This window comes from Ambystoma mexicanum, chromosome 10 (genome assembly GCF_040938575.1).
Source record: "Ambystoma mexicanum isolate Mex_15411 chromosome 10, UKY_AmexF1_1, whole genome shotgun sequence".
Classification (NCBI taxonomy): domain Eukaryota; kingdom Metazoa; phylum Chordata; class Amphibia; order Caudata; family Ambystomatidae; genus Ambystoma; species Ambystoma mexicanum.
Genome location: NC_090932.1, coordinates 1465442009 through 1465466485, shown reverse-complemented (window position 1 = coordinate 1465466485; position 24477 = coordinate 1465442009). Strand labels below are relative to the sequence as shown.

Genomic DNA, 24477 nt, shown 5'->3' with positions numbered 1-24477 from the left:
CATGTCTGTCATCTCTCAGCACTTGCATAGTTAGTGTTTTTCCCTTTCCACGAATGTATGTGTTCATTCCACAAGGCAGCATTTGTATTTGTATTAGTTTTATTTGTATTGAGCAGCCTGGCCCGTAGGCATCTGGCCGCATCAAGGGTTACAAGGTTACATCAGTTGCAGAGAATACACATAAAATGAGCATTTCTTGGCGGAATGTAAGCTACATAAGATAAGATGCAGTTTACATGAATTACTTAAAATATGCATATAGGGCATATCTTGGTGGGAGATCAATTACAAAATATAAGAAGCAGTTTACACAGTTATACAGTTGCATAGTTTACAGGGGTAGCATACAAAAATTAAGACGTACCAAAAGCATTTGAGTGAGCAGCAGCTAAGTCCTGCTCAAAGAGCCATTTCTTGACCTTATGTTTGAAGGAGTGGAAGGATAGCTCGATTCTCAGTGTAGTTGGCAGAGTGTTCCATAGCTTGGCTGCCAAGACTGGGAAACTTGATCGCCCCTGCTTTTTGCAGCTTGAATCTGGGTATGTGCAAAGAGTGGACTTGGGTAGATCTCAAAGGACGTGCAGCTCTGTGAACCGAGAAGCCGTTGGATCGGTATTCAGGGGCACAGTTCGCTTGGCATTTATGAGTCAGGGTGAGTGTTTTCAAAGCTATTCTTTGGTCAACAGTGAGCCAATGGAGGTTCCATCTGGTGTCAGATATGTGTGATTTCCAAGGGAAGTTGAGGGCAGCCCTAATTGCATTATTTTGAATTACCTGGTGTTTATTGATGCTCCTAATGCTAGTACCAAGGTAAAGAGCACTGCAATAGTCTATTTTAGACATTATTAGGGTTCTGGAGAGGGTGATACAGTTGGTGGCAGTGAGAAAAGGTCTACATGCTGTAATAAGTTTGCATGTATAGGCTTTAGCTGAGACCACGGCATTGGTTTGTCTGTTAAGAGATAATGTGGAATCAAGATAGATACCAAGGATCATTGGACACATTGATAGTATTCCCATCGATAATGAATGCCTTAAAGACTCTGTCTAATTTGTTCAGTCTGACACTTGAGCCTAGGATAAGTAGCTCTGTTTTATCATCGTTCAAACAAAGCCCATGGTGAGCCATCCAGGCCTGGATGATTGTGTAGACCTTGTTGAGAGCAGTTGAGCCAGATACATCGTCACCAGTGATGGTGATGAGTGTCTGGGTGTCATCCGCATAATTGGTGTAAGTGACACCCAGATAGTCAAGGATATCAAAGAGTGGCTTAGTAAATACGTTGTAGAGGGTGGGGGGACGCAAGACCCTTGCGGAACCCCCACACAGTACCGATAGTGGTTCAGCTGAAGCAGTGGGTAAGAAGATCCTCATGGTTCTGTTGGCCAGGAATTATTTAATCCAGGAAGTGGCTTCATTTCAGAAATGGGAAGCAGTTTTGAGGTGATGGCAAAGGATTTGATAGTCCACCAAGTCAAAAGCTGCTGATAGATCAAGCAAGAGTAGGAGGGCCAGTTTGCCCTTATCTTTTAGGTCCTCGATTTGTGTTTTTAAGTCAATAAGGGCGGTTTTTGTTCTGGGTTTTAAGATGCAAGCCCGATTGGCGGAGACCTAAGAGATTTTTAGATTCTACTTTGGCTTGTATTTGGAGATATGCTGCACAGTCCAACATTTTCAGTAAAAAGGGTACAGTGGTAATAGGTCTGTAGTTGGCTGGATTGTTGGTCTAGGGTAGGTTTATTGATAAGAGGGATGACCCATGCATCCTTAAGGTTGTCAAGGACCGATCCTGATTTGAAAGAAGCATTAATACATTTTGTAATGAAAGGAGCTAGTTCGCGGGCGGCCTCTTTAATGATCGGTGCTGGGCATGCATCACCTTGGCAGTTAGAGGGTCTAATCTTTCTAATTATATTTTCCACTTCCCAGGTGGATAATGGGGGAAAAATGGAATGGTTTGATTGTATGTAGATGAGCAGGGAGATTGTTGGTGAAGAATTTGGCAGTATGGTCAGTCGATAGGCTACATTCTTTAGTGTTGATTTTTGTTTGAAATTTGGCGGTTTTTGCAAGAAACGCTTTTTGAACGTTAGAACACCATGTGGTAACAGTGATGCAATTGTCTAACGGAGCTATCGGAGATTCAAGTCGCCTCTGTAAGCCTCAAAGAGATCTGTTACTCAACCTTGCAAACATTCTGTAAGCTCCCAATGCAGTCTTCACAGCCGGGTTGACTGAAGATAGTTATTGGCCTACACTATCACTGCCTCTTGCTAGTTCCATACTGAATCTTATTTTGGGTCCAGTATGTTTGGAATGTGAAGCAGACGGGAATAAGAGGAAACCGTGATTAGGCACCACAATCACTCTCTCTGCTAATTACCACCACTGTGCTGCCATCTGTAGCTCACCTATGGGCCTGTTTTTTTCTTGTGGTCAGTTTCCATTTGAAGTCAGAGACATGCAAGTTATGTTACAGGGACCCAGATATAGAACCATACACATGAGACAGGCATGTGCTTCAACACCTACAAGCAACATTTCTAGTCATCTTTTTGGGCTATACTTTGGTCGTTAATGGTAAACAGTGTGTATATAGCGTAAGAGAACTATGATTTTACGACAGTCACTTCAATTTCTGTTTTTTGTATGCTGAGTTACGTGTCCCTGTTACTTTATTTATCTTAACTGTGTGCACATCTGGTATTATTCAGAGTACCAATAGATATGGACAGCTGACTATTCTGCAGAGTTCAACCAATCAGGACTGTTTGGCAACTGAAGGAAAACGAAGTGCAGTGCTGTTCGGCTATAACATGGTTTCTGGCTGTAAATTTCGGTAACATTGCATTTCTCTTCTTAAAGCATGTTCATCTATTATACAACTCTTGCCTTTGTTCTCGCAGACACTAGTTTAGGAAGGTGTTTGACCACTGCAGTTCTTTCTTTCAAAACATCCTTATATTGATCTGATTTAGAGAGAAAACCATCAATGGGCAATAACATGCAGCTGTTTAGAAATGCATTGATCCAATACAGACAAAACTGCCGGAAAGGGGCTGTCCACTTACCTTGGTGGGGATCTTGGAGGCAATGTATGCGGGCACAAGGATTAGAGTGAGACTTGATGCCCATGCAGCATACACACCATGGATCGAGACTCATAGAGCTCTATGTCAAGGGTGTGTGCTGGCGCCTTTCCTCTTTTGTTTTTACATACTAGGAATATTAGGTCACTTAAGTGCAGTAAGAACAAATCCTCTGAGGTTGGGAGAGTTTAAAATTCAACATTTATTATATGCTGACAATATTGTGATTTGCAATCTGACAGCTATTGGTCTCCAGAGAGCTTTAAGTGCAGTGGAAGAATTTTTGGGCAGCTTGGATTTGTCGATAAACACAATGAAATCCAAGGTACTGATGCTAAAGGGGAGTAATAAAAAAGCTAAAGTCATAACTTGGAAATTAAATAGCGGTAGCCTTGAGGTGGTCAACAAGTTTAAATATTTAGGGTCCCACGTTTATAACAACTTGGGAGGGCTCGATCTTCTGATTGACCTCAAGGCCCAATTTCTGGGAGCATTAGTGAAGCTGTGGCACTTTGACTCTAAATTTGGTAGATTTTCCGCCCTTCCAGTGCTAAAATTGTACAAGCAACACATTTTCCCTAAATTAATGTATCGAGCTCAGACAAGGAATGTACAAATTGACTGGCCAAAACTTGAGGGACTCATTTGGCGAGGGCTTTTACGTTCACACCAGTCAGTCCCATTAGTGGGGATACTTTATGAATTGGGACAGCTCCCCATCCAGACTGAGTGATTGATTGGGGGAAGCTGCAGATTGTTGCAAGCTTATTGGCCCCGCCAGTTGCCTCTATCTATGAGAGTCAAAATGTATTATGGAAAAAAGGCTTATGTAAGGTCTTGGTAGACTGGGGTTCCAAGCATCTACATACTTTACAAACAATAGGGGCCACATCAGAAGTATTGGGACTAACTCCTTATTTGGTAAAGAAAAAATTATCCAGATATGTGTTGGTTAGACTCAGAATATTTTATGCAACATCAATGCTTTGGAGACCATTTTGATTGGGTAATTAAGAAGTACGATACTGTGTCCTCCTATTTAAGAAAGCACCCGTCAAGGCAATTTGGGTCCCAAATTTTAAGATTTAGACTAAATTTAGTCCTAACTCGAGGTTTTAGACAGACGAAAGAAAGTGCTGAGGAACCAGGGACTCTGCCGACATTGTCACAAGGAAATGGAGACATTAAAACATTTGTGCGTGCATTGTCCTAATCTGTGGATATTAAGGGTCCAAATTGTATGTTTGAATTTTATGCCATCAGAACAGAATCTGTGGAGGAGGATTTTAAATTCAAATAAAGTGTTTTTATCTATTCATATTTTAAAGTTTTTAAAAGCATGTGCAGTGGACTTTTAAATTAGTGGATTATGAAATTATGAGATTAGTTTTAAGTAATGAATGTAGTTAATTTGGAATTGTTAAATGTCTTTTAATTGATGACAATGGATTGTGTTAAACGTACAGATTTGTACTCTAATACCCAATAAATCAATAAAAATAAAATAAAAAACAGTTAATTGATCAGTAAATGTATATAAGGAATCAGATGGTGCAACACCTTCCCTCAACACTGAGGTTTAAGTACAGTACCAATATCCAGATGTTTTTAGAGTGTACGTTTGACTTATCGTGGTCTTTATTTGATGTTTGAGGATTTCTCCGCTTTGCTTCAAGTACTTGTAGCTTGAGGTTTGATTAAAACGCTAGATCCCCTTGCAATAGTACACTTGTTAATATACTTTAAAAGTCAAGAGTTTTGTAAAGCATTTGTTTTGTAACTCGAACCCTGAACTCTGATCTGTTGGCACAGATGTTCTTCAGCAAACATAAGTGCTAAATACAATACAATACCAATATGCTCTTTATTGGGGTTCAAAGCTATGTTACAAAAACAAATTGCGTTGAATTATCTTTCAGTTTAGGGGGGCTTTCGTGTTAATATTTGTGTGCATTATAGAACTCTTGAAATCTGCTAATGCTGCAACAATGATTTAAAACCAATTGATTGAGGGAAGCTAAATCTATTTTCTGTTTTGTTTATTTTTTATTGAAAGTCTGACTCATGCTACATCCGTAATTTCATTTTGATCAATGACATTCATATTTTTGTTTTATTATTCTGCCCTTTTACATAATCTGACATATCACTGCACTTAAGATGGTCATATTAAGAAAATACTTTATTCTGTACCGCCGACGCAAATGTAAAAATCGCAGTCATTCTGTGAATGCCACTATTACTGCAGTGCTGAAATAGCAGTGTTGGCCTTCAGGGGAGGATTTTCCACCAGCATAATGCTGGAAGCAAACCCTCCCCTTTAAATCCATGGTGCATATTTCTCACAGCAGAATTATCGCTAGTGATAAATCAGCCAAAATACCCAGGGAGTCTGACTAAAACCAAGTTTCCACCACTCGCAATCCTGCTGTAAACTCGTGGGACCCAGTGTCAGTAATTGTAAATGAGTTTGCCTGAAATAATGGCAAACATGTAATGCAGCCCATAGGTTTCCCCATGAGTACTGTAGCTCACTTGAACCGGTTTACAATAGTGATGCAAATTCCTAGATCCTCTTTATTTTCTGAACTAGGTAAAGTAAATCATACATAGCTTTTTACATTTGCTTAACTTTATTTTCAGGCATATTGTTTGCTAACAAGGATTTATTTATTTTATTTATAAAGCTCAGATACAACCCTGAGACATTGAGGTGCTGTTACAAGTACAAGTCAAGTAGTGGAGTTATGTCATAAAATCACGATCATGCTGTAACAGGCATGTAATAGGTGCATTTGCAAAATGGTAACATGGTTGCATTACATAGAGGACAATGTCATACATGATAACATACAGTATGGTGGTGTTGTGGGGTTATTCATCTGGAGTTGCTGTTAGGCGAAGAGCTGAGTTTTAAGAGGTTTATGAAAAAGCCAATAGGATTTCTCAGCCCTCAAGGAGGGAGGTCATTCCAGAGGTTCGCTGCAAGGTAGGGGAAACTTGAGTCTCCCGGGTCTACATCTCTTTACTTTGGGGATGATGAGTCAATCAGTGTAGGGGGCCCTCGTAGGTCTTGTGGAGTTAACTTTAGTGATCCTTTGGGTGAGGTGGGGGGGCGCCGAATAGGAGAGGCACTTGTGGAGAGGCACTTCCTAACAAATAGTTAAACGATTACCATCTCTAAATATTCCAATTGTAGTGGCTTAGCTTTCCATCTGACTCTTGCAGTTTCTGTCAAAAGTACCTTATAAAAGATGTTGCCAGGTGTCTGGTTTGCCCATTTTGGTACCTTGGCTCTCCCAGGAATTTTCAATGGTTGCACGCATGTTGAACATGTATAGATTTACTTATGCCGTTGCTACTGAGAAAAACAGTAATACTAAATTAAATATCTGTAATGTATTCTTTCTTTCTTGAATTTATCTTCAAAAGGAATTCGGTTTCAAATTGCCAGCTAATGGGAGACACCATTTTGAAAGTGCTTAGGGGAGAGAATTCTCCGGAGTATGTGGCATCATTTGGAAATTCCCAAGCTCAAAATGTGGCAGATTGGGTACTCATTAATTGGAGCACTTCAGGAAAGGTACATTTTTTACCATTGTATATAGAGTTCCATGTTTTTATTGGTGATTCAAATTTGCTCAGTCAGCTTAATGTACCAACTTTGAGTATATAAAAGAAACAGTTCTGTTCCTTTCCTAGCATCTTCATGCAGAGCATTTTTAATAAGTGTTGTATTTTTAGTACGCAGTCAGAAATATCCGCGGAATGAGTCACATCTCTGCATTCACGCAGAATTTCTGAAGTATCTTGGCGCAAGGTGGGCCTGGTTAATTTATTTACTTCCAACATTCCAAATCAAATGGAATTTACAACCCTGAAATGACCAAATAATTTTATTTTAATACATTTGATATCAGCGAAAAGATTGCAACACTGAAATTCAACCCCACGTTCTCTTTTTTGCGGTGGAATGAAAATGTCAACATTTGGATTTACTTGTTTTCTACCTTGCTGGAATTAAATGAACTTAGGCTCACTCCATGTGATTCTGCAGGTTAGATACATTTCCACACCATTGTTGTTTCAATCGTTTCAAGAGGCTGAAAGGATAAGCCTCGGCCTCTGGTATGCAGACTTGTGAACCCTGTACGTTTGCACAGAGTTGAAAAGCTGACGCATCCACCAACCAGGCTGTGTCATGGTACTTGAAAGGGACAGTACTTTGATGCACCTGAGCCCATACTGGAGTTTTTGTCATACTATCCTGGCAGCTGCATTCATGAAGGGTGGCTTTAAGTTTTGAACCTCTGTCCATCACAGGGTTATGTGTCGGAGTGATGTAGACTGAAGTGAGTCTTGCGCGTTGAAGAAAGACAAATGATGGGGACTTTGTCCGTGTAGTCACTAAGTCACTATCACAGACTCACAACAGCGGAAGGCAAAGCATGAATGGGAATACTCCCCGAAATAGATAAACAGTTCATTGTATGTCAACCAACACGTTTCATGCTTCTGCGCTTCTCCAACACTTTCTTTCTTCAATTGTGGGATTATTGTTACTGCCGAACTGTAAGTCTTTTGATATAAAATCTTCCAGTCATTTATCAAGGTATGGCATTTTTGCTACAACTGTTATACAGTCAGCCTTGTTTTGAGTAGGGCCGAGTGGGAAATGGTCATGTGAAAGGGAAGCTTTAAAGCTTTTACACCTCCATTTCCCAAAATGCCCCATTTTGCCGCAGTGATGAGGTGGGGGAGGAGCATGGAGCAGAACTGAGATATTCGCTGTGCTGACTCCTTCCGTCTTGTCAGTGTGTTCCATTTTATCCCAGCATGAGATTTTCATACAGTTGTAAAATTAATGGTTTCCTATGAAATTACCTGGATTTTGTACCGTTAGTATATGCTGTGCGTTTTTCACGAGTTTCAAAGTATATGCAAATCCACCATAATTTATATTTTCCTTTTACCCTCCTTGTGAATGAAGAAAATTGCATGCAGGGCACCTAACAGCAATGCATGCAAATGTTGGTGGTCGTCTGCATGCAATGAGCATCTGATAGAAAATGACTCCTAATGTGTAATATGTGGCAGTTAGCATAGCGAATAACGTCTGTCTCTTCATGGGGATGATGCTAACCAGGAAGAATAGGCTGTGATTGACTTACAATATTGTCTTGCCCCCCCTCTCCGCCAGGATCCATGTCAAGTTCCTGTATCGTCTGAAATTGTAGTGAACTGGAAGAAATATGGATCCTTGGTAAATCCTCAAGCAAAAATAGAAAGTGTCACTGAAACGATGACCTATGTTACTGTAGAGGTATGGAATTTAACATATACCAGCGTAAAGCTCTAAACAATACGTAACTGTTATATTTAACATTTAAATTGTAACCCTGCAATTAAAGATTGGTTTAGTTCTCCACAGAAATATAAGGTCCTTCCCTGTTATTTGGAATTGTTTTCCATTTCTAAGGTGTAAAGTATGCATCATCATTAAAGGAGAAGGCAAGCCAAATATTTATATTTTAAAGTAAGGAAGCACAAATGCTTACTTTAACTATGATTTGTACCTTAAAAGCATTTCTTGCAAATAATGCTCTCCTTTATCAGGTTCAATAATATGTTACCAAATGACCCCCTCTGTGTCTCAAAATAGATATATGCTTAAAATGCTCTCATTTGCCTTTTTTACGTCCGACTACAAAAATGTGCTTCTCTCGCACAGCTATTGCATTTATCTTGGAAGCATTTCACTTTTTATCTTAACCGGTGAGGATTTTCATTGGTCATTGCATATTGGCTCCTTAATTGGTTAGTATTTTATGTTTCATTATGCATTCTTCCAACGCATATGCAGTGACTGTGTTGGAATTAGGGACTGTAACCAACAGTAAGGTATCGCCATTTTAGGTTAGTCCATGTGTCAGATCTCCAACTTGGCCAAAGCCAAACTTTGGATTGGAGTGATTGCGGTGGTCAATCGTAAACTCGTATCTTAATAAAAGTAACTTAAAGAATCAGTTCACAACATGGAATCCAATTGTGTATTCATATGTCTCTACAATTCATATTTTTATTCAGAACACATTTTCTATATTGGAAATATGAACAGAAGATTGCAATTGATTAGAGTGGACATTTGTGGTCTGCCATTACATATCCGAGCAGCATACACTACACATGACATCCTTGTCTTGGAGGGCCTTCACTGCAGATTCTGCAGACGTGAGTTTGGGAACAGCGAAAACCCACAACCCGAAGACAAAGACCAGAATGCTTTATTGGACAGTGCAATGGGGCCAGGATGAGCCCAAGCCCAGAACTGTGTAACAGACGTTTTTTGCTCATGATTTTGCTATTGCACAATTCACCTTTTAATCTGGTTTCCTGGGAGTATTGAGAGACTTGTCTTTGCTATACTTGTTATGAGCTTTCCTACGTTACAATTAGGTTTGTTTCCTTGTCCGAGGACAACACCTGAGAGAACTTTGACACATTTGAACTTAAATCTGTCGCCCCCATCGTATCTTGTACAGTTGGTCCCACTGTATCTCTTATTATCAACTTTCAATTGAACTGTTTTAGCTTATTGTTGTATTAAACCTGTTATACCATTGTTAACTGATTTAACTGACCTTCAAACCTTAAAAATATAAAAATGTTCTTTGACCTGTCTTTAGTTATTCTTCTGATCGTAAGTAGTGTCACTTGCTGTCTTTGCCCCCAATAACCTGACTCCCACTATTACCTATTTTTGAAATCAAGCAAACGTGCCTCATATATGCGCTCAGTACATTCTCTAATTCCCCTCCCATCCTTATTAATTTCCAGGCTTTTTATTTTCTGGTCCTAGCATCCTTCAAAGGTCTCCTGCTGCCTCTCCTGTATTTACCCTGCCTGCTCATGGCCTCCACTCCCACTTCACGAACCACTCGTCACTGGATGTCCCCATGGCCCCTCTCCAGGCCACTCCAGTCCTCTATGATGCTTCACTCCTTCCCCTAACATCACATTATTCCTCTGCTATCCCTTTGGACTAGTTTCCCATATGGCCTTCTCCAAGCCCCCTTGTTGCCTCCCTAACCTATTTCCCTAATTACTGAGCTGGTCCTCAAAGCGTCTGTCATCCCCTTAACCTCCTCTGTTGCACTCCGAAATCCACTTTCCATTTACCCACCTTCAATCCTGCTGATTCTTTCTACTAAGTGCTGTTGGTTCTTGTATTTTATTGTGACCCCTTCCTCCTACTGGCCACACATAATGCTGTCCGCCTGCGTTATCTTGCCCCACCATCTCATCTTCTATACCTGATGCATAGCTGGTTCTTGCCACCCCATCCTGGTCTGTCCTCTTTTACCTTCTGGGTCCCCCCTGCACACCATCTGTCCTTTTAGCCCCCCTTCAAAGCTCTGCTGTATACTATACCACTACTCCTTGCCGCTTTTTCCTCCTGTGCCCGCGGTTCCCTGCTTACTTATCCATGTTACTGCTGTTCCTCCCAATTCTCCAGTTCCCCTTCTAGCAACTTCCTGGTCCCTGCTGACTGCCCCCCATGCTGGCTGAGATTCCCTGTCCCGCTAAAGGACAAGCATCAAAAGGACCAGAACTAGGCACTTCTTGGACAATAGCCAACATGTGCTGGAATGGTATGCAATCCGACAAAAGGAGTGCCCCAGTGCACTTAACCGCTGGAATCTCCTCCTACCAAATCCCCTTCCGAATCTTAACATGGTACCATCCACACCCAAGCAGCAATAAACCATCTGTGTTGCAAGTAGCCATAGATGGCACAGCCACCTGTATTTGACACGAAGAACCTTCTGTTTGGAAGCATACATGAACATGAATAGGAATGCAGCAAATATAAAACCTAGCATGCATGGCCTTAACTGAAACCTGTTTTCTGGAAGATGATGGCACACTCCTCCCTAAAGACTGTATAATCTTCGTGGAAAAATAGCCTCCACAAGAAGGGCGGTCATAATATGTACTCTAATACCAATACATATGTATACTAATCATCATAGCTGAAGGCCGCCGTAGACCAGAATGTTCTCCCAGGATGGAGGGATGTGATATCTGTATCAGCGAACGCATCACGCAATATTGTTTTGGGGATCCAAACACGTAGGTTGATGTTAAAGGAAATAGCCCTGCATGGGTTGTCCAGGACAGGGGAAGGGCTTTGTCTCAAACATCTTATCTACGGCTCAACCCTTTGCCAAGGCCACACACTGGTTCTCTCGCACTTGTGCTGTCTCCAACATATATCCAACAGGCAAGATATTATAGACAGTCTACAAACCAAAAATAAGCCTCCATTTACTTAGCAGACTGATATAATTGATAATCATGTACAAAGAGTTAACTCAATGTAAACCGCACACCTCCCCGCCCCCCCTTTTCCGTGGTGTGGTTGGCTTTTCCGTCTTCTAGTGTGATTCAGCCCACTGGCGGACACATTTATGTTCATGCAAAACCATAATTTTGCATGAATGTTTCCTTTTTTACCTGCTGAAGTCTCCCGCAATGTCAGCCAAATACCTGCGGCAGCATGGATGACTTGAGTGGCACGGTTGTTTTCCTCCCTTCCTCCCACAATGCATTCAGCTAAACCATACATGCAAATGTTCACGCAAAGTAATGATTTTATGTATTTGGCGGTCACGCTAGACAGTGAGTTTGCGTATTGGTGACTGGGACGTGCAAAAGACAGCGATAACACACTTGTGCAGGGAATTGGACAAAAAGATTACGCGTGCAAAGATTACAGAAAGCCAATGCAGCGGTAAAAGGAGGTCTCATAAACCTCAAATCTCTTTGCGCCACCCGTAGGATTCTAATAACTGAGGCCAATGCTGCTTACTACTCCACCACCATGGCGACGGCCTCTAAGAGGAGCAAAGGTTATTTGAAGTGGTAAAGCATTGTTTCAAACACTCAGCTAACCACGAGGTGCCAGCAACTCAGGAAAAAAGTGGCGTAATCAACAACCTTCATATTAGACCCGTTCTGACAAAGCATCAAATCAACCTCCCACAGCATTGGCACTCCAGCACACACGCTGCCACTATGGACCAAATTCTCTCCCAGACCTGCTACAATCACCTCCCTCAAACCTACTTCATACTCGTCCCGGCCTCCATCCTTAAGCAATTTATGGGCCTGGTGCACAAAGCAGCCCTCTACATCATTAATGCCCCCCTCACAGAAGGCTTCCTGGACACCCTCAAGACTAGTCTCAAATGACCGCTTTAAAAAAAAAAAAAAAAAAGTCCTAGACGACCTTGCAAAAGAAGCTGCTACACAACTACTCACTCAAGGTTCCACCCCAAGTTAAGCATTGAAACGGCCAGCATCCACGGGGTGGGTGGTGCATGATGCCCTCCAAATCATGGATAAGGGTGACTCATGCTTCTTCCGCATCCTTGACCTCTCTGCTTCATTCGACACCATAAACCACTGCATCCTCTGTTCCCGCCTCTCTGGTACTTCCTGAATTGGTTTACCTCCTGCCTCTCGGGCAGACACAAGCCCCTCCAGATGGACACCTTGCATTCTAACCGACTCCAGTCTCCTGCGGGGTCCCCCAATCTCTATCCTCTTACCAATCCTTTTTAACCTTTACATGGCATTTATGGGCATACTCCTCAATTATGCTGATATAGCCATCCACCAATACGCAGAGATACTCAGTTCTACATGAGAGTAAAAAGCCCACAGAAGATCTGTCGTCTCCATGATTACCTAGCTATCATGCAGTCATGGATGTCGACTGCCTACCTCCAAAATTAACCGATCCATTACCTAATTAGACCTTATTGAGTTCCCATGCTAAACAACAACTTGTCCAACAATGGCTCAATAATATGCACCTAAAAGTATTTGATCCGCAGTTCTCGGATTTAGCTAATTATTTGACCATTGGCTGCAGCTTATCATTCCAGAAACAGATAGCCAAAAAGGCCCAGACAGCCTGGCTCTAAATCTCCACCCTGCGCAAAATGAAACCCTTCATCCCTCCGCAGAACTTGCGGACCCTACTGCAGGCCCTTGTTGTCTCCAACACCTATGGGGGCGGAAATGCCCTCTGACGGGGCTCCCGCCGCTCACTTGGTATCCCTATAAGCATTCCACCAGTACTCTGCATGTCTTATTATGGGTGTGTGGACATTTGACCGAATCACCACCATCCTAGGCAAGCTACAATGGATTCCTTTCCAGGCCAGGGTACTGTGCAAGACTGCACGGATCACCTACAAAGCAGTCCAGAGTAGCACACCAGCATACCTGGTGGTGCGCATACTTGGTTGCATGCGCTCCTCGTGCAACAAAACGACCAACCAGCTCGAATCACAACTCATCCGCAAAGAGAGGACCTGCAAACAATCCACTATTGTCAAGCATCTATCCTCTGGAACTCGATCCCAGTACCTACTTGGAATGCCCCGACAATTCTCCAGTATAGCAAATCTCTCAAAACATGGATTTCTCAACACCTGACCGAGGACTAATCCCAATTGACGCTCAGACTGTGCTACTGTCAAAACTTTAAAAACATCTCGTTTTTAATACTGCCCTCTTCACTGTTGATAATGCTCCCTCTCCTCTGCTACTTTTTATTCGGTGCCTAGATGCCTTCAGGACGTAGATTGGTTCTTAACATTTTATTACATTACGTTAAAAGATGCCAGCCCAAACGCTGGACAGGAAACCCCATTTACAGCTGCTCGCGTGCTATGTTTGCGTTTTAAACAAAAACATTGAAATGAAATAAATGCTTTGAAGTTGCATTTTTGCACAGAAGCTGCAGGAGAAGAACAAATGATGCACATTCTAGATTTCTGTTTACACGCAGGTACTAAGCTCACTCCTGACTGAAATTTTAGTCTGCTTGATATCAAAGAAGACATCCTTATGAATCGATTTGTAACCGACCTTTAGCAATCACATTCCTAGATCTCACAGCAGCATGTGACACTGCAGATAACACTATTCCGATGATGTCAAGGCTGGAATTGTGCATGGGCATCAGGGGTGGAGGGGACTGACCTGAAGTGGATTTCGTCCTCCTGAAAAACCACTCAGCCCAGTATAATAAGGATGAAGTCAATTGTTCCATCTCCCCTCTGTATGGTGAGCCACAGCCAACTGTACATCTACCTACATGCTGACTCTGTGTCCTTTACATTGAAATTGATTGCCTGCCTCTCCACCGTCCAAGCCTGTATGTCTGAAAGCCAGCTTTGCCTTGAATCACATGGTCCACATAGTGTAGTCTATGCTTATGGTGAAGCTGGATTTCTGTAAAAGTCATCGAACTCCCCTGGAAAAAATTGCAATATTTCCTGGGTTTAATTACAGTTGGCTTTCAGGCACGGCAGAGATGCAGGCAACAATAGAGAGTGCGAGTACATACACACACACTTTACTATTTAAAGAGCATACATGGGCTCATGGTGGGAAAAGAACCCAGTTTTGTGGCACAACACTCATTCAGTCAATAGATCTATTCTGTGAATTTGCTAATCAGGGCGGCTTAGACAAGCAGATTTGCAGGGTTTTGGGATCCGAACACCCTTCAAGTAGTAGCTACAGATCACTGAAGGGAAGGCATTCGACAGTCGGTGGAAGATGACTGAAAATCAGCGATAGCCAAGTTTTATATTTAAACTTTGGGGCCTTAAATAACATTTGATTTTCAATAGCAGAAGACAACAGGATGGTTTATACAGATTCACCTTGTTTACAAGATAGGATTGAGCCGGTGCATGTAAAGTTGTTAGAGACATTGCCCATGAATGGCCTTTGGGTAACGAAAAGGAGGTTACGAGATCATTTCCCACATGAGAAAGTGGCACAGAACAAATCTGCATGCCCTGGATAGTCCCATCGCCCATAGACATTCAAAGGCCCAAGGCTAATCTGGGGGCCCATATATTGTATGGTCTCCCATGCATGGACTTGGGTTCTGGGGTGTCAGCTAAGATCCTAATAATTGACAAAATCACAATTTCTAAGATTTGCTGAAGGGGTGAGCTGCAGCTCTTTGGAGAGTAGACTGACGGCTGTTGTGGTCTTGTATTAACAACATTATTGAACCACTCTTTGAAAGTTCCTTCACAAGATATCAACGTTAGGTCTCAAATCTGTGCTGACTGTTATCGCTCCTTGTCACTTGAAGATGTTGCACTATCCTCTGTTAGGAAAGAGACCCCTAATAGTAGTTCTCTCTGGCTACACATGACAGTCTAGTAAAGTGATGCTCAAACTTTACTCTGAACGTGGCCTGGGCCTCCTCAATGAGATTATACTATACCAAGGTGAGCTACAGTTTATTCTGCATGACCTTTGTGCGGGGGCCCACTCTGGTACTGACTTTTAAAATGTCAATAGTTTGAAGGCTTCTTATTGCAACTTCTCCTCTTCATATTTCTATCATTTTGGATTTGTCCCGTACTGAGGGAACACACAAATTGAGTTTTTGGCATCTACTGGTCTGTAGTATGACCCTACATGCTCTCTACTCTCGCACTTGCATGATCTGAATAACACAAGGCCTAGTAAGATCATTTGTCTTGTCCTCCCTCTGTCTTCCCTCCCTTGTCTTGTCGCGCCTAGAAACACATGTGTACAGGCGCATTTTAAATGACTTATCATATCATACATGTAGTGCGGCACTCAGTTTAGAAATGGCATGGATTTTTCACAAAGGATGCACATGTTTTCATAACCCATTGACAAGCAAATATCTTACCAGAAGTCCTGAAAGGAAAGAATCATTAACTGAGCAATATGTGAATTAGGATGAAACTGTCGAAGGTGAAATGTGAGTTGAACGTCCCTATCTGGACAGTGATCACAGTTTGATCAGCATTGTCTCTAGTGCTTACAGTATTACATAAAGGATTTAGCCTCGACTGTTGCATCAAGGAGAGTGCCCACTCCACCGTGTTGAAGGTTGTCCTAGATAACCGGACTTTGTTTCACAAGCTTTACCTCTCCGTCCTTTAACATGGACCGACTATTTGATATATGATATGATGATAGATTATTTATAACGCACTTAATACCCAGAGGTTTCTAAGCACAGACCCGGGGATCGAACCTGTGTTGCTCTGTGACGTCCAAGGCGAGTATGTTGCCCCTGAGCTATTCTCCTTACCTATATCCTAAGTTTTGTTATATATGGGGTAAGGAACCCTCTTTTTTATTTCGGGGGGCCTCAGTCATAAGGTGGTATAACTGTACTGTAACGAAGACTAAGGCTACCCCACCTTGCGGACACTGGCCGTGAAAGGAACCAGCACACTATTGACGGATCACTGCTAGTGGTCTATGTTTAGAGAACACCCCGAACAACATGTAACACAAATGCACATTTTATTCATATGATTTAAAAACCAAACACTTTTTTACTAGCATAACAAAGCTAGTGGTGCCATCACTTTTTTGCTTGCCCTTCAGGCTTCTCAAGTTGAGTTCAGACTCTGATTTGTACATATGATTTCTTTACAGTGTAAATTAGTACATATTGGTGACTGAGAATGTGGTCAGAGTGACCTAACGTCTATCTAGTCGACACTGATTTGTGTTTCTGGCATAGAAAAGGTTGCTTGAGTTCTGGTGCCGTCTTCAGGACAGTTCTAGTGGATATGATGATGTCACCGAACTTCACTAGTGAAGGACATCTGAGCTGGGTGATTTCAGTGTCACAGGTCGAGCGACTCTGCCACCTCCACGGCGAGCTGCAGCTACGCGATTCTAGAGTTATTGAACTGGAATCCTGATCAAGCCATTGCAAGATCGAATTACACTATGCGCACAGAAGGCGCATGTAGCGAGAAGCTCAATGTTTCGTCGCTCGACCTGTGAATCTGAAATCACCCAGCTCAGATGTCCCTCTCCAGTGAAGTTCACAAATGTGCATTTGTGTTACATGTTGTTCGGGGTGTTCTCTAAACATAGACCACTAGCCGTGATCTGTCAATAGTGTGCTGGTTCCTTTCACGGCCAGTGTCCGCAAGGTGGGGTAGCCTATATCCTAAGTTGCCAGAACCCCTGGCATCTTGGACATTGTTCCAACCTAATGTCGCACAGCTCCCCAAGCAGGATTTATCGGCCTCCCCTCAGAAATTCGACATTTCCCTAAATACACTGAATAGGATGTCCTTCCCTCACCCCTTTTCATCTTTAAAACAATGGTCATTACTTCATGCTGCTGAAGTCCATGACTTCATTTTACAAAATAACTTGTACTTCTTAGTGGTTTCAAAAACTTGGTTGAAAGACTACTTGGGACCTCCATTGCATCATCATCTTTAAAATGATCTCACTCCTTCCTTCATCCCTTGTCAGTAGCGTATGGGTTGTGTATCACAGTTGTATGTAATATGAGCTCATGTACATTATTGTTGTCAATCGCCCACCATCCTGTAATTCCTTTTTCTCCCAGTGCTTTTTGAAACTGCATCTCTCATTTATTAAACCTAATTCCTCTGTGCTCACCTTAGGTGACTGCAACTTGGATGCTTTTAATGATATTAAAGCATCACAGGCATTAGACCTACATAATACTCTTATGAACGTAGATGTTTGTTTTATGCACGCTCCTCCTACTCATAATTGTGGACGTACTCTAGATTGTCGTATCATGGAATATTATGCCTACTAGCCCCTCTTCCTCAAACATGAGTGAAACCGGTTGCAGATGCTTAATTATGACCCATAACCTACCGGGATAAACGCAAACATATGGCCACTTCTCTCAGTGAAGCCTTTCACTCCATGACAAGAAACTTGGATACAATTTCCAGTGGACCCCTTTAACTCAGATTAGGGAGATCATCAATTCTGTGCCCCCTTTAAAGACCGGAATTATCAAAGTTAAGCATCTAGACAAAAATGTTTCTCGCCTGAATGTATGGCTTTAAAAAAGGTTCTTTCTTAGGCACCTTGAGCACAGATGAAGGAAAAAACATTGTTATGCTCACTCAATAGGTGCGGCAGCTAGCTCCCAGAAAGAACTTCTCAAATCTTTAATGATTTTAAAAATGCCAGACCGCCTCCATTCACTGAGGAGTCCTTCATCCTGGCCTGATAGAGTTCAGGCTTTCTTTAAGGATAAAATAGTAAAGCTAAAGATAAGAGACCATATTAAATCTTATCCATACAAGACTGATACCTCTCGAGGGCCTTCTAACCCACAAGCTGAATGGTCACCAACTAAAGTTCTACTGTGTTTAATTCCCACCCGGTCTCTGAATTAGATATTAAGAAGGCTTCACTTACTCCCACGACACGTCCAGATGATCCATGTTTCGCTTCCATCATTGTTCTAACTCAGCTTAGGCCCATTTCTTTTTTTTTGTTATTTTGATGATTTCTTGTTAACCAAAAAAACCTTCACACCAAAATGTATAATCACACATCAGCATAAAAAATGAATATTATACATGAAACATGCAAAAACACATTGTATAAAATACATATAAAACCCATGACAATAAAAATAGAAAATGCATTACATAGCAGCATTGCTAACAATATTTTCAATACAAACTTCCCCAAAGTAATATAGCTCTCATAGAATCTGTGATCACTGCGCCACCCGTAACTGCGCCGGAGAAAATGTCGATGCCAATTACGGCACGGCGCAGTGATCAAATAGATCACTTTACCCACATCGCGCGGCCTGCATACCCCCACCCCACTTAACTTTAAGGTGGCACACTTCTGTGTGTGCCGCTGACTCCCCGCTATCCCTGCAACGTCGGTTCCTCCCACTTATGTGGGTCGGAGCTGACACTGCAGGGTGTTTTTTTTTTTTTTTTTACTTTACTTTCTGGGCTCACACTTACCACAATGGTAAGCGGGGGACACCCCTGCAACCACTGACTCCCGTTACTGCACCCAAGGAGAGGGGGGACAGCCCTGCAACCCCTGACTCCCGTTACTGCACCCAAGGAGAGGGGGGGCCCACACAACCCCTGCTCTGCTTGGGCGCAGTAATGGGCATCAGTAAAGGAAATGCACCAAAGTCGCCATAACTGTGTAATCGCAGTTACGAGGTCGACCTTTTGGTGCATTTCCTATCTCGTATTATAATTTATGAATAAAATCCCGCTTAATTTAGCCAATCAAAATGTCCAATTCTTTCCGCACATAAAAGTCAACCGCAGCAACAATCACCAGTGAACCGGAGAAAATCGGTGCCAAAAAAGAGTTAGTACATGTCGCACTATTTCAATTTCCTTCTTGCATAAGCAACATAATATCTGATCCTGCTGGAATTTATCCCAAGCTCCAAGGTTATCCGTAGTACGTAGAACATCAAAACAAGTTGCATAATAAATACAGACAGATGTTGGTTTTGAGTTTTCATCAGATAGCTAAATGGGTTCGGAAAATGAAACTATAATTGTAATATGTTTTTCCCCAGCCAGATGTCTCATCAGCTCACTCTTATCCCAAACAATGCTTTATTCTTCCATTCCCTAAGTGCAATGGCAAGGTTAATAGTCTCCTGAACATTCAATCCAATTGAAGTATGAAAATCTTCAATCTCATCTACAAATTCACTAGGAGCCTTTTATTTATTTATTTATTTATTTTTTTTTTTGCTCAAATGTGGCAAATAGACCCAATAACGTGGTACCATTCCCCTCCATATATACCATTGTAAGATAAATAAACTTCTGGCAATCTTTCAAAATGTAAGTATACATGTAATGTGTAATTCGCAACAAAGTGCTTCCACTGGGATACGGTTAGGCAATCCCGGAGTATTTCGCCTAAGTTTAGTTTCAAGACGTTTTATCCAAGAGATCTCCTCTTCTAAGAAGATATCTAATCCGTACAATATACAAGGCACTATGCTAGTGTTATACAACGTAAGCATGCCCTCTAGTGGATACCCACCATTAGCAGAGATTAAAGTTTTAATAAGTTGATATTTCCCCAGTATCTTCAGATGGATAGAAGTATATAAAATGGTGCGACCCAGACCACAACCATTCATGACTCCTAAATACTTGTATGCTGTCACCACTTCAACTGGTATGTCATTAAATTTCCATGCATACTTCTGCACACTTTTCCCTTTACCACCAATGATGATTTTGGTCTTGTTAATATTCATTTCTAAACCATTATCTTTAGAATAAAGAAACCGGGCAGACAATCTATGCTGAAGACTTACAGAGGTTCTATCTAAAATAACTGTATCAGCGTAAAGCAAACACGCTAGCAGGAGGGTGATTTACGTGATGGAGGCGGGCTCTCGCCTGTGTAGAAGCTTCACGATAATGGCACCTGATGCACAAGGCATTCAATAGTGTGAACTGGAGGTATGTCACTCACACTTTGGAATCCTGTTGGACTGGGCCCGATCATTGTGTGGATGGTGATGGCAAATTACCATTCCCCATGTACTAGACTGAGGGTCAACGGCTTACCGTCAGAGCCAATCCTATTCCACAGGGGCACTGGTCAAGGATGCCCACTTTCACCCTTTATCTTTTCCCTCGCCATAGTGTTGTTAGCTATATTTATTTGCCTGGACGTTGGCATTAAAGGGGTCACTAATTGGGGCTCCGTTCATACGCTGGTATTATATGCTGATGACATGATGATTTTCTAAGAAGAGGCAGAGACTTTAATCCCTGTCCTGATCGAGATCCTGGAGCGTTTTAGGAGCCTGTCAGGCTTTAAAGCCAACATGGCTAACTCAAAGGCATTAAGCATCTCAGAGTTGGCAGAAAGTATTAATAGGGCACGGGTCATGTGTCCGTTCCCAGTGGGCATAGTCATCAGTAGAATATTTGGGGGTTCAAATTATACGCTTGTACGGGGAACTATGTCAGGGAACCATCACAGCACTATGAGCAAAGATATCATTGATTCCAAATTTCAACCGGGCCTTATTAAAGCTGGATACGCTAAATGGGAAACTTGGGAACCCTTAACACTGGAGAAACAATATTTTTGTATTTGTATTTATTTGTATTTTATTCAGATTTATATAACGCTTTAATCCAAAGTGTTTTAAGAGAAACAAGCAAAATACAAGCATTACGTAATACAGCCGGTCCTCTTACCTTTACTCAATGTAAAGGAAAGTTTCAGCTTTCTGAGAAATAACTGTTTAGATATGTGCAATTGAGACACTTGGTAACAAATAATGAGGCGAGATCCACAGCTGCCAGGAAGCCTCGAGCTTTGGAATTATTGGTGTAATGAGCAGTTAATAGAGTTTCCCAATGTTATAAATTGCTGCACAGAGAACGACTCTGTGGTCTACCCCTACATGACAATATGGGAGTTGGAGCTGGGGATCCCGATCGAGAGATGGGACCGAATATGGTGTTGGAGGCAGATAAACTCCAGATATGTGATCTGATATTGCATTTATAAGTGTTTCAAGGTGCTACGAGGCCTGAGAGGGGAAACAGAGGGAAGAGAAAGACAACTATCCTACTAGGCCAGGTTACATTGAGATCACGCAAGTGCAGGGGAGGGGGGAAAGGGAAAAGTGCGGTGGGAAAGGGGAGGGGAATAGTGCAGTACATAGGATTACAGTAAGACAAATAAAGACAATTAAATAAATAGAAGTGCGTCCAGCAGGTGGCAAAGGCAGGGTAAGTGCAGCCATCAGGTGTCCAAGTGCTAGTGGGGGCTGTATGGATACAGAACAGTGCCCGAGTGTAGGGTTGCCAGGCAGGCATTACAGGTGTGCAACTGGTGGGGAGGGGACCTGGGCCCGCGATCAGAGGGAAGCAAGGAACCAGTGCAGTTTCAGATTCAATCAGGAGATCAGCAGGGGAGAGGAGGAGAGAAAGCAGAAGCAGAGAGGAAGGTGTTGAGATGCTTCCAGAACCGGAGGTGGTTCTCCTCAAGTTTCAGAGGGGCCGGAGGCTGCTCCGGAGGGAGGCCATTGCCGAAGAAAGAGATCTACCACCAACTCGCTGCTTGGAGAAGTGACTGACCCTGAGGGAGTTGGAGGTGGATGAGCGAAGAGCTTGAGAGGAAAGATATTTAGGAAGAGCGAGTTGAAGGTATTGAGGTTCCAGACCCCAGAAGGCCTTGTGGACAATGCAAAGGTTTTTGAATTTAATCCTTGTCGCCTCTGGGAGCCAGTGCAGCGATTTTAGTCCTGGAGAGATACAATCCTAGGGCTTGAGGCCAAGGACAACTCTCGCTGTCCTGTTTTGGATGGGTTGCAGAGGGCAGACAGTAGAGGCAGGCAGATTGAGAAAGAGGCTGTTGCGGTAGTCCAGCCTAGAGAGAACCGGAGCTCTGGAGACAGTGAGCTTCTGGGTGAAGGTGTGGAAAGGAAGAATACCTCTGAGAAGGTGCAACTGGTAGTGTGATTCTTAGAGACATCAGAGATTTGAGGAGAGAAGGAAAGTGTGGAGTCAAAGATGACCCCGAGATTTTTAACCTCACAGGTGCGAGCGGGAAGAGGGCCAAGGGAGGCCGGCCAGAGAGTGACGGGAAAGGAGGGAGCAGGTGTGCCGATGAAGAGAATCTCGGTCTTACTGGCATTAAGGCAGAGATCATTGGCAGCACACCACTTCTGTATAGCAGAGAGACAGTCAGAGATGAGAGAAGGAGAAGAAGTGATGGAAGGGAGCCTGAAAATGAGCTGGGTGTCATCCAGATAGCACTGAAGGTTGGGGTACATAGCAGCAATGCGGTGGGCAAGAAGGGCCAGGTATTGGTTGAACAGCCAGGGAGAGAGATGAGACCCCTCGGGAACACCACATGTAGAGGTAGATGAGAGGAAGGACCCAAGTTGGACCTGAGAGGGTAGATCGGAGAGGAAGGTCAGCCAAGACAGGGCCAAATCGGTGAAGCCCAGGTTATCACGGAGACGGTTGAGCAGGATGGCATGGTTGACCGTGTCAAAGGCAGAAGAGTGATCAAGCAAGATGCACAAATTTATGGGAGAACTTGTATAAGGTTTTCTACAGATGGTAATGTACCCCTCATAGGCTGTATGAAATATTCCCTGAGACATCGGAGCTCTGGGGAGAGGGTATGGTGGTGGGTGACATGGGCCACATGTGGCGACAATCCAGACTTACTGGAAGGAAATCCTTGCTAGGATTAAGGAGGTTAGTGGAATATAACTCCCATGGGATCCCTTGGTGTTCGTCTTGGGCAGTCCTGATGAGGAGGAGGGTTTACCCCCTGTCAGGGAATCGGACAGCCTTGCTTACTCATCTGTTGAATGCGGCACACCTGCGACTAGCACATTTCAGGAAAACCCTTGATCGTCCCCCCCCCCCATTTTGTGTTGGTGGATAAAGATTTGGGACACCAAAGCCATGGAAAAGATCACAGCTTTACTATCCGGCATATACTCCAAATATCTAGCCACATGGGCTCCTTTCATAACATGTCCAGCACAGGGAACAGAGGTATCGTAAGCCCCAATTAATGCATAATTTCTCACTTCTTTACAAATTTATTGTACAAATTGGTGATTATGCTTGACCCTACCTATGTGGAAACTTGGACCACTATTGGAGGGTTGGTTTGGTTGTTTCCCCCACTTTCTGTTCTTGAGTTAATTTACTGGTTTATATTTTAATATGTTGTAGTCATTTGTTTACAGTGGATTTGTTTGTTTATTATTTATTGAAACACTTCTGTTAAAAATGAAAGTAAAACTTGATTTTTAAAAAATAGATAACCACGCTAGAGCTGTATTACCAACTCGAGGGAGGAAATGATAAACTTTTTCCATCCATCCACTCAGATCGTCACGTATAAGGTATATAATTAAGGATCCAGTTCAGAGCCCTGTTTTTCACCATGGTTGGTGAGAATCTTAGCAGATAGCAACCCTTTATTAGTGAGTGATCGCAACTGAGGTGTTCATATACAATTGTTTTATAAAATGTAATACACCAGAGCTACTACTCAATTTTTCCATTTTATGCCTTAATCTTTTTATTATAACTGAATCAAAAGCTTTGGAATAGTCTACAAATCAAATGTAGAGTTTATGATCTTTATGAATAATGTATTCCTGATCAAATATATAAGTATCCAGATATTGTGTAAAGTACTGAGACCTTTCCGAAACCCGGTCTGCTGATGCTTAAGAATATTTCTTTTCCTGTACCTAAGAGAAGTTTGACCATAACATAAGATTATTTTTTAAAACCACATTGGCTAGCCCGTTGAGGCCAGGGCCCAGGAGAATTTTGATTCATTTATAATTTCAACACTATCATCTACAGTAAAAGTGAACCGATATAATAACTCCTTAGATACCATATCAAAAGGTTTACCACAGTGTAATCTTCCCTGCAATAACCATCCCTTATTAAAATAAATATCGACCTATTTTGACTGTTCCTCTTCAGAAAT

At 42.3% G+C, this 24477-nt stretch overlaps 1 protein-coding gene across 1 annotated transcript in view; it reads left to right on the top strand.

Moving 5' to 3' along the window:
• TCTN1 (tectonic family member 1) overlaps window positions 1-24477 on the top strand; it is a 535977-nt gene that overhangs the window by 452396 nt on the left and 59104 nt on the right. Inside the window, exons 11-13 of the mRNA XM_069619544.1 lie at window positions 2702-2840; window positions 6523-6673; window positions 8291-8413. Of these exons, the coding sequence (XP_069475645.1) occupies window positions 2702-2840; window positions 6523-6673; window positions 8291-8413 (413 nt within the window). The remainder of the gene's footprint in view (window positions 1-2701; window positions 2841-6522; window positions 6674-8290; window positions 8414-24477) is intronic.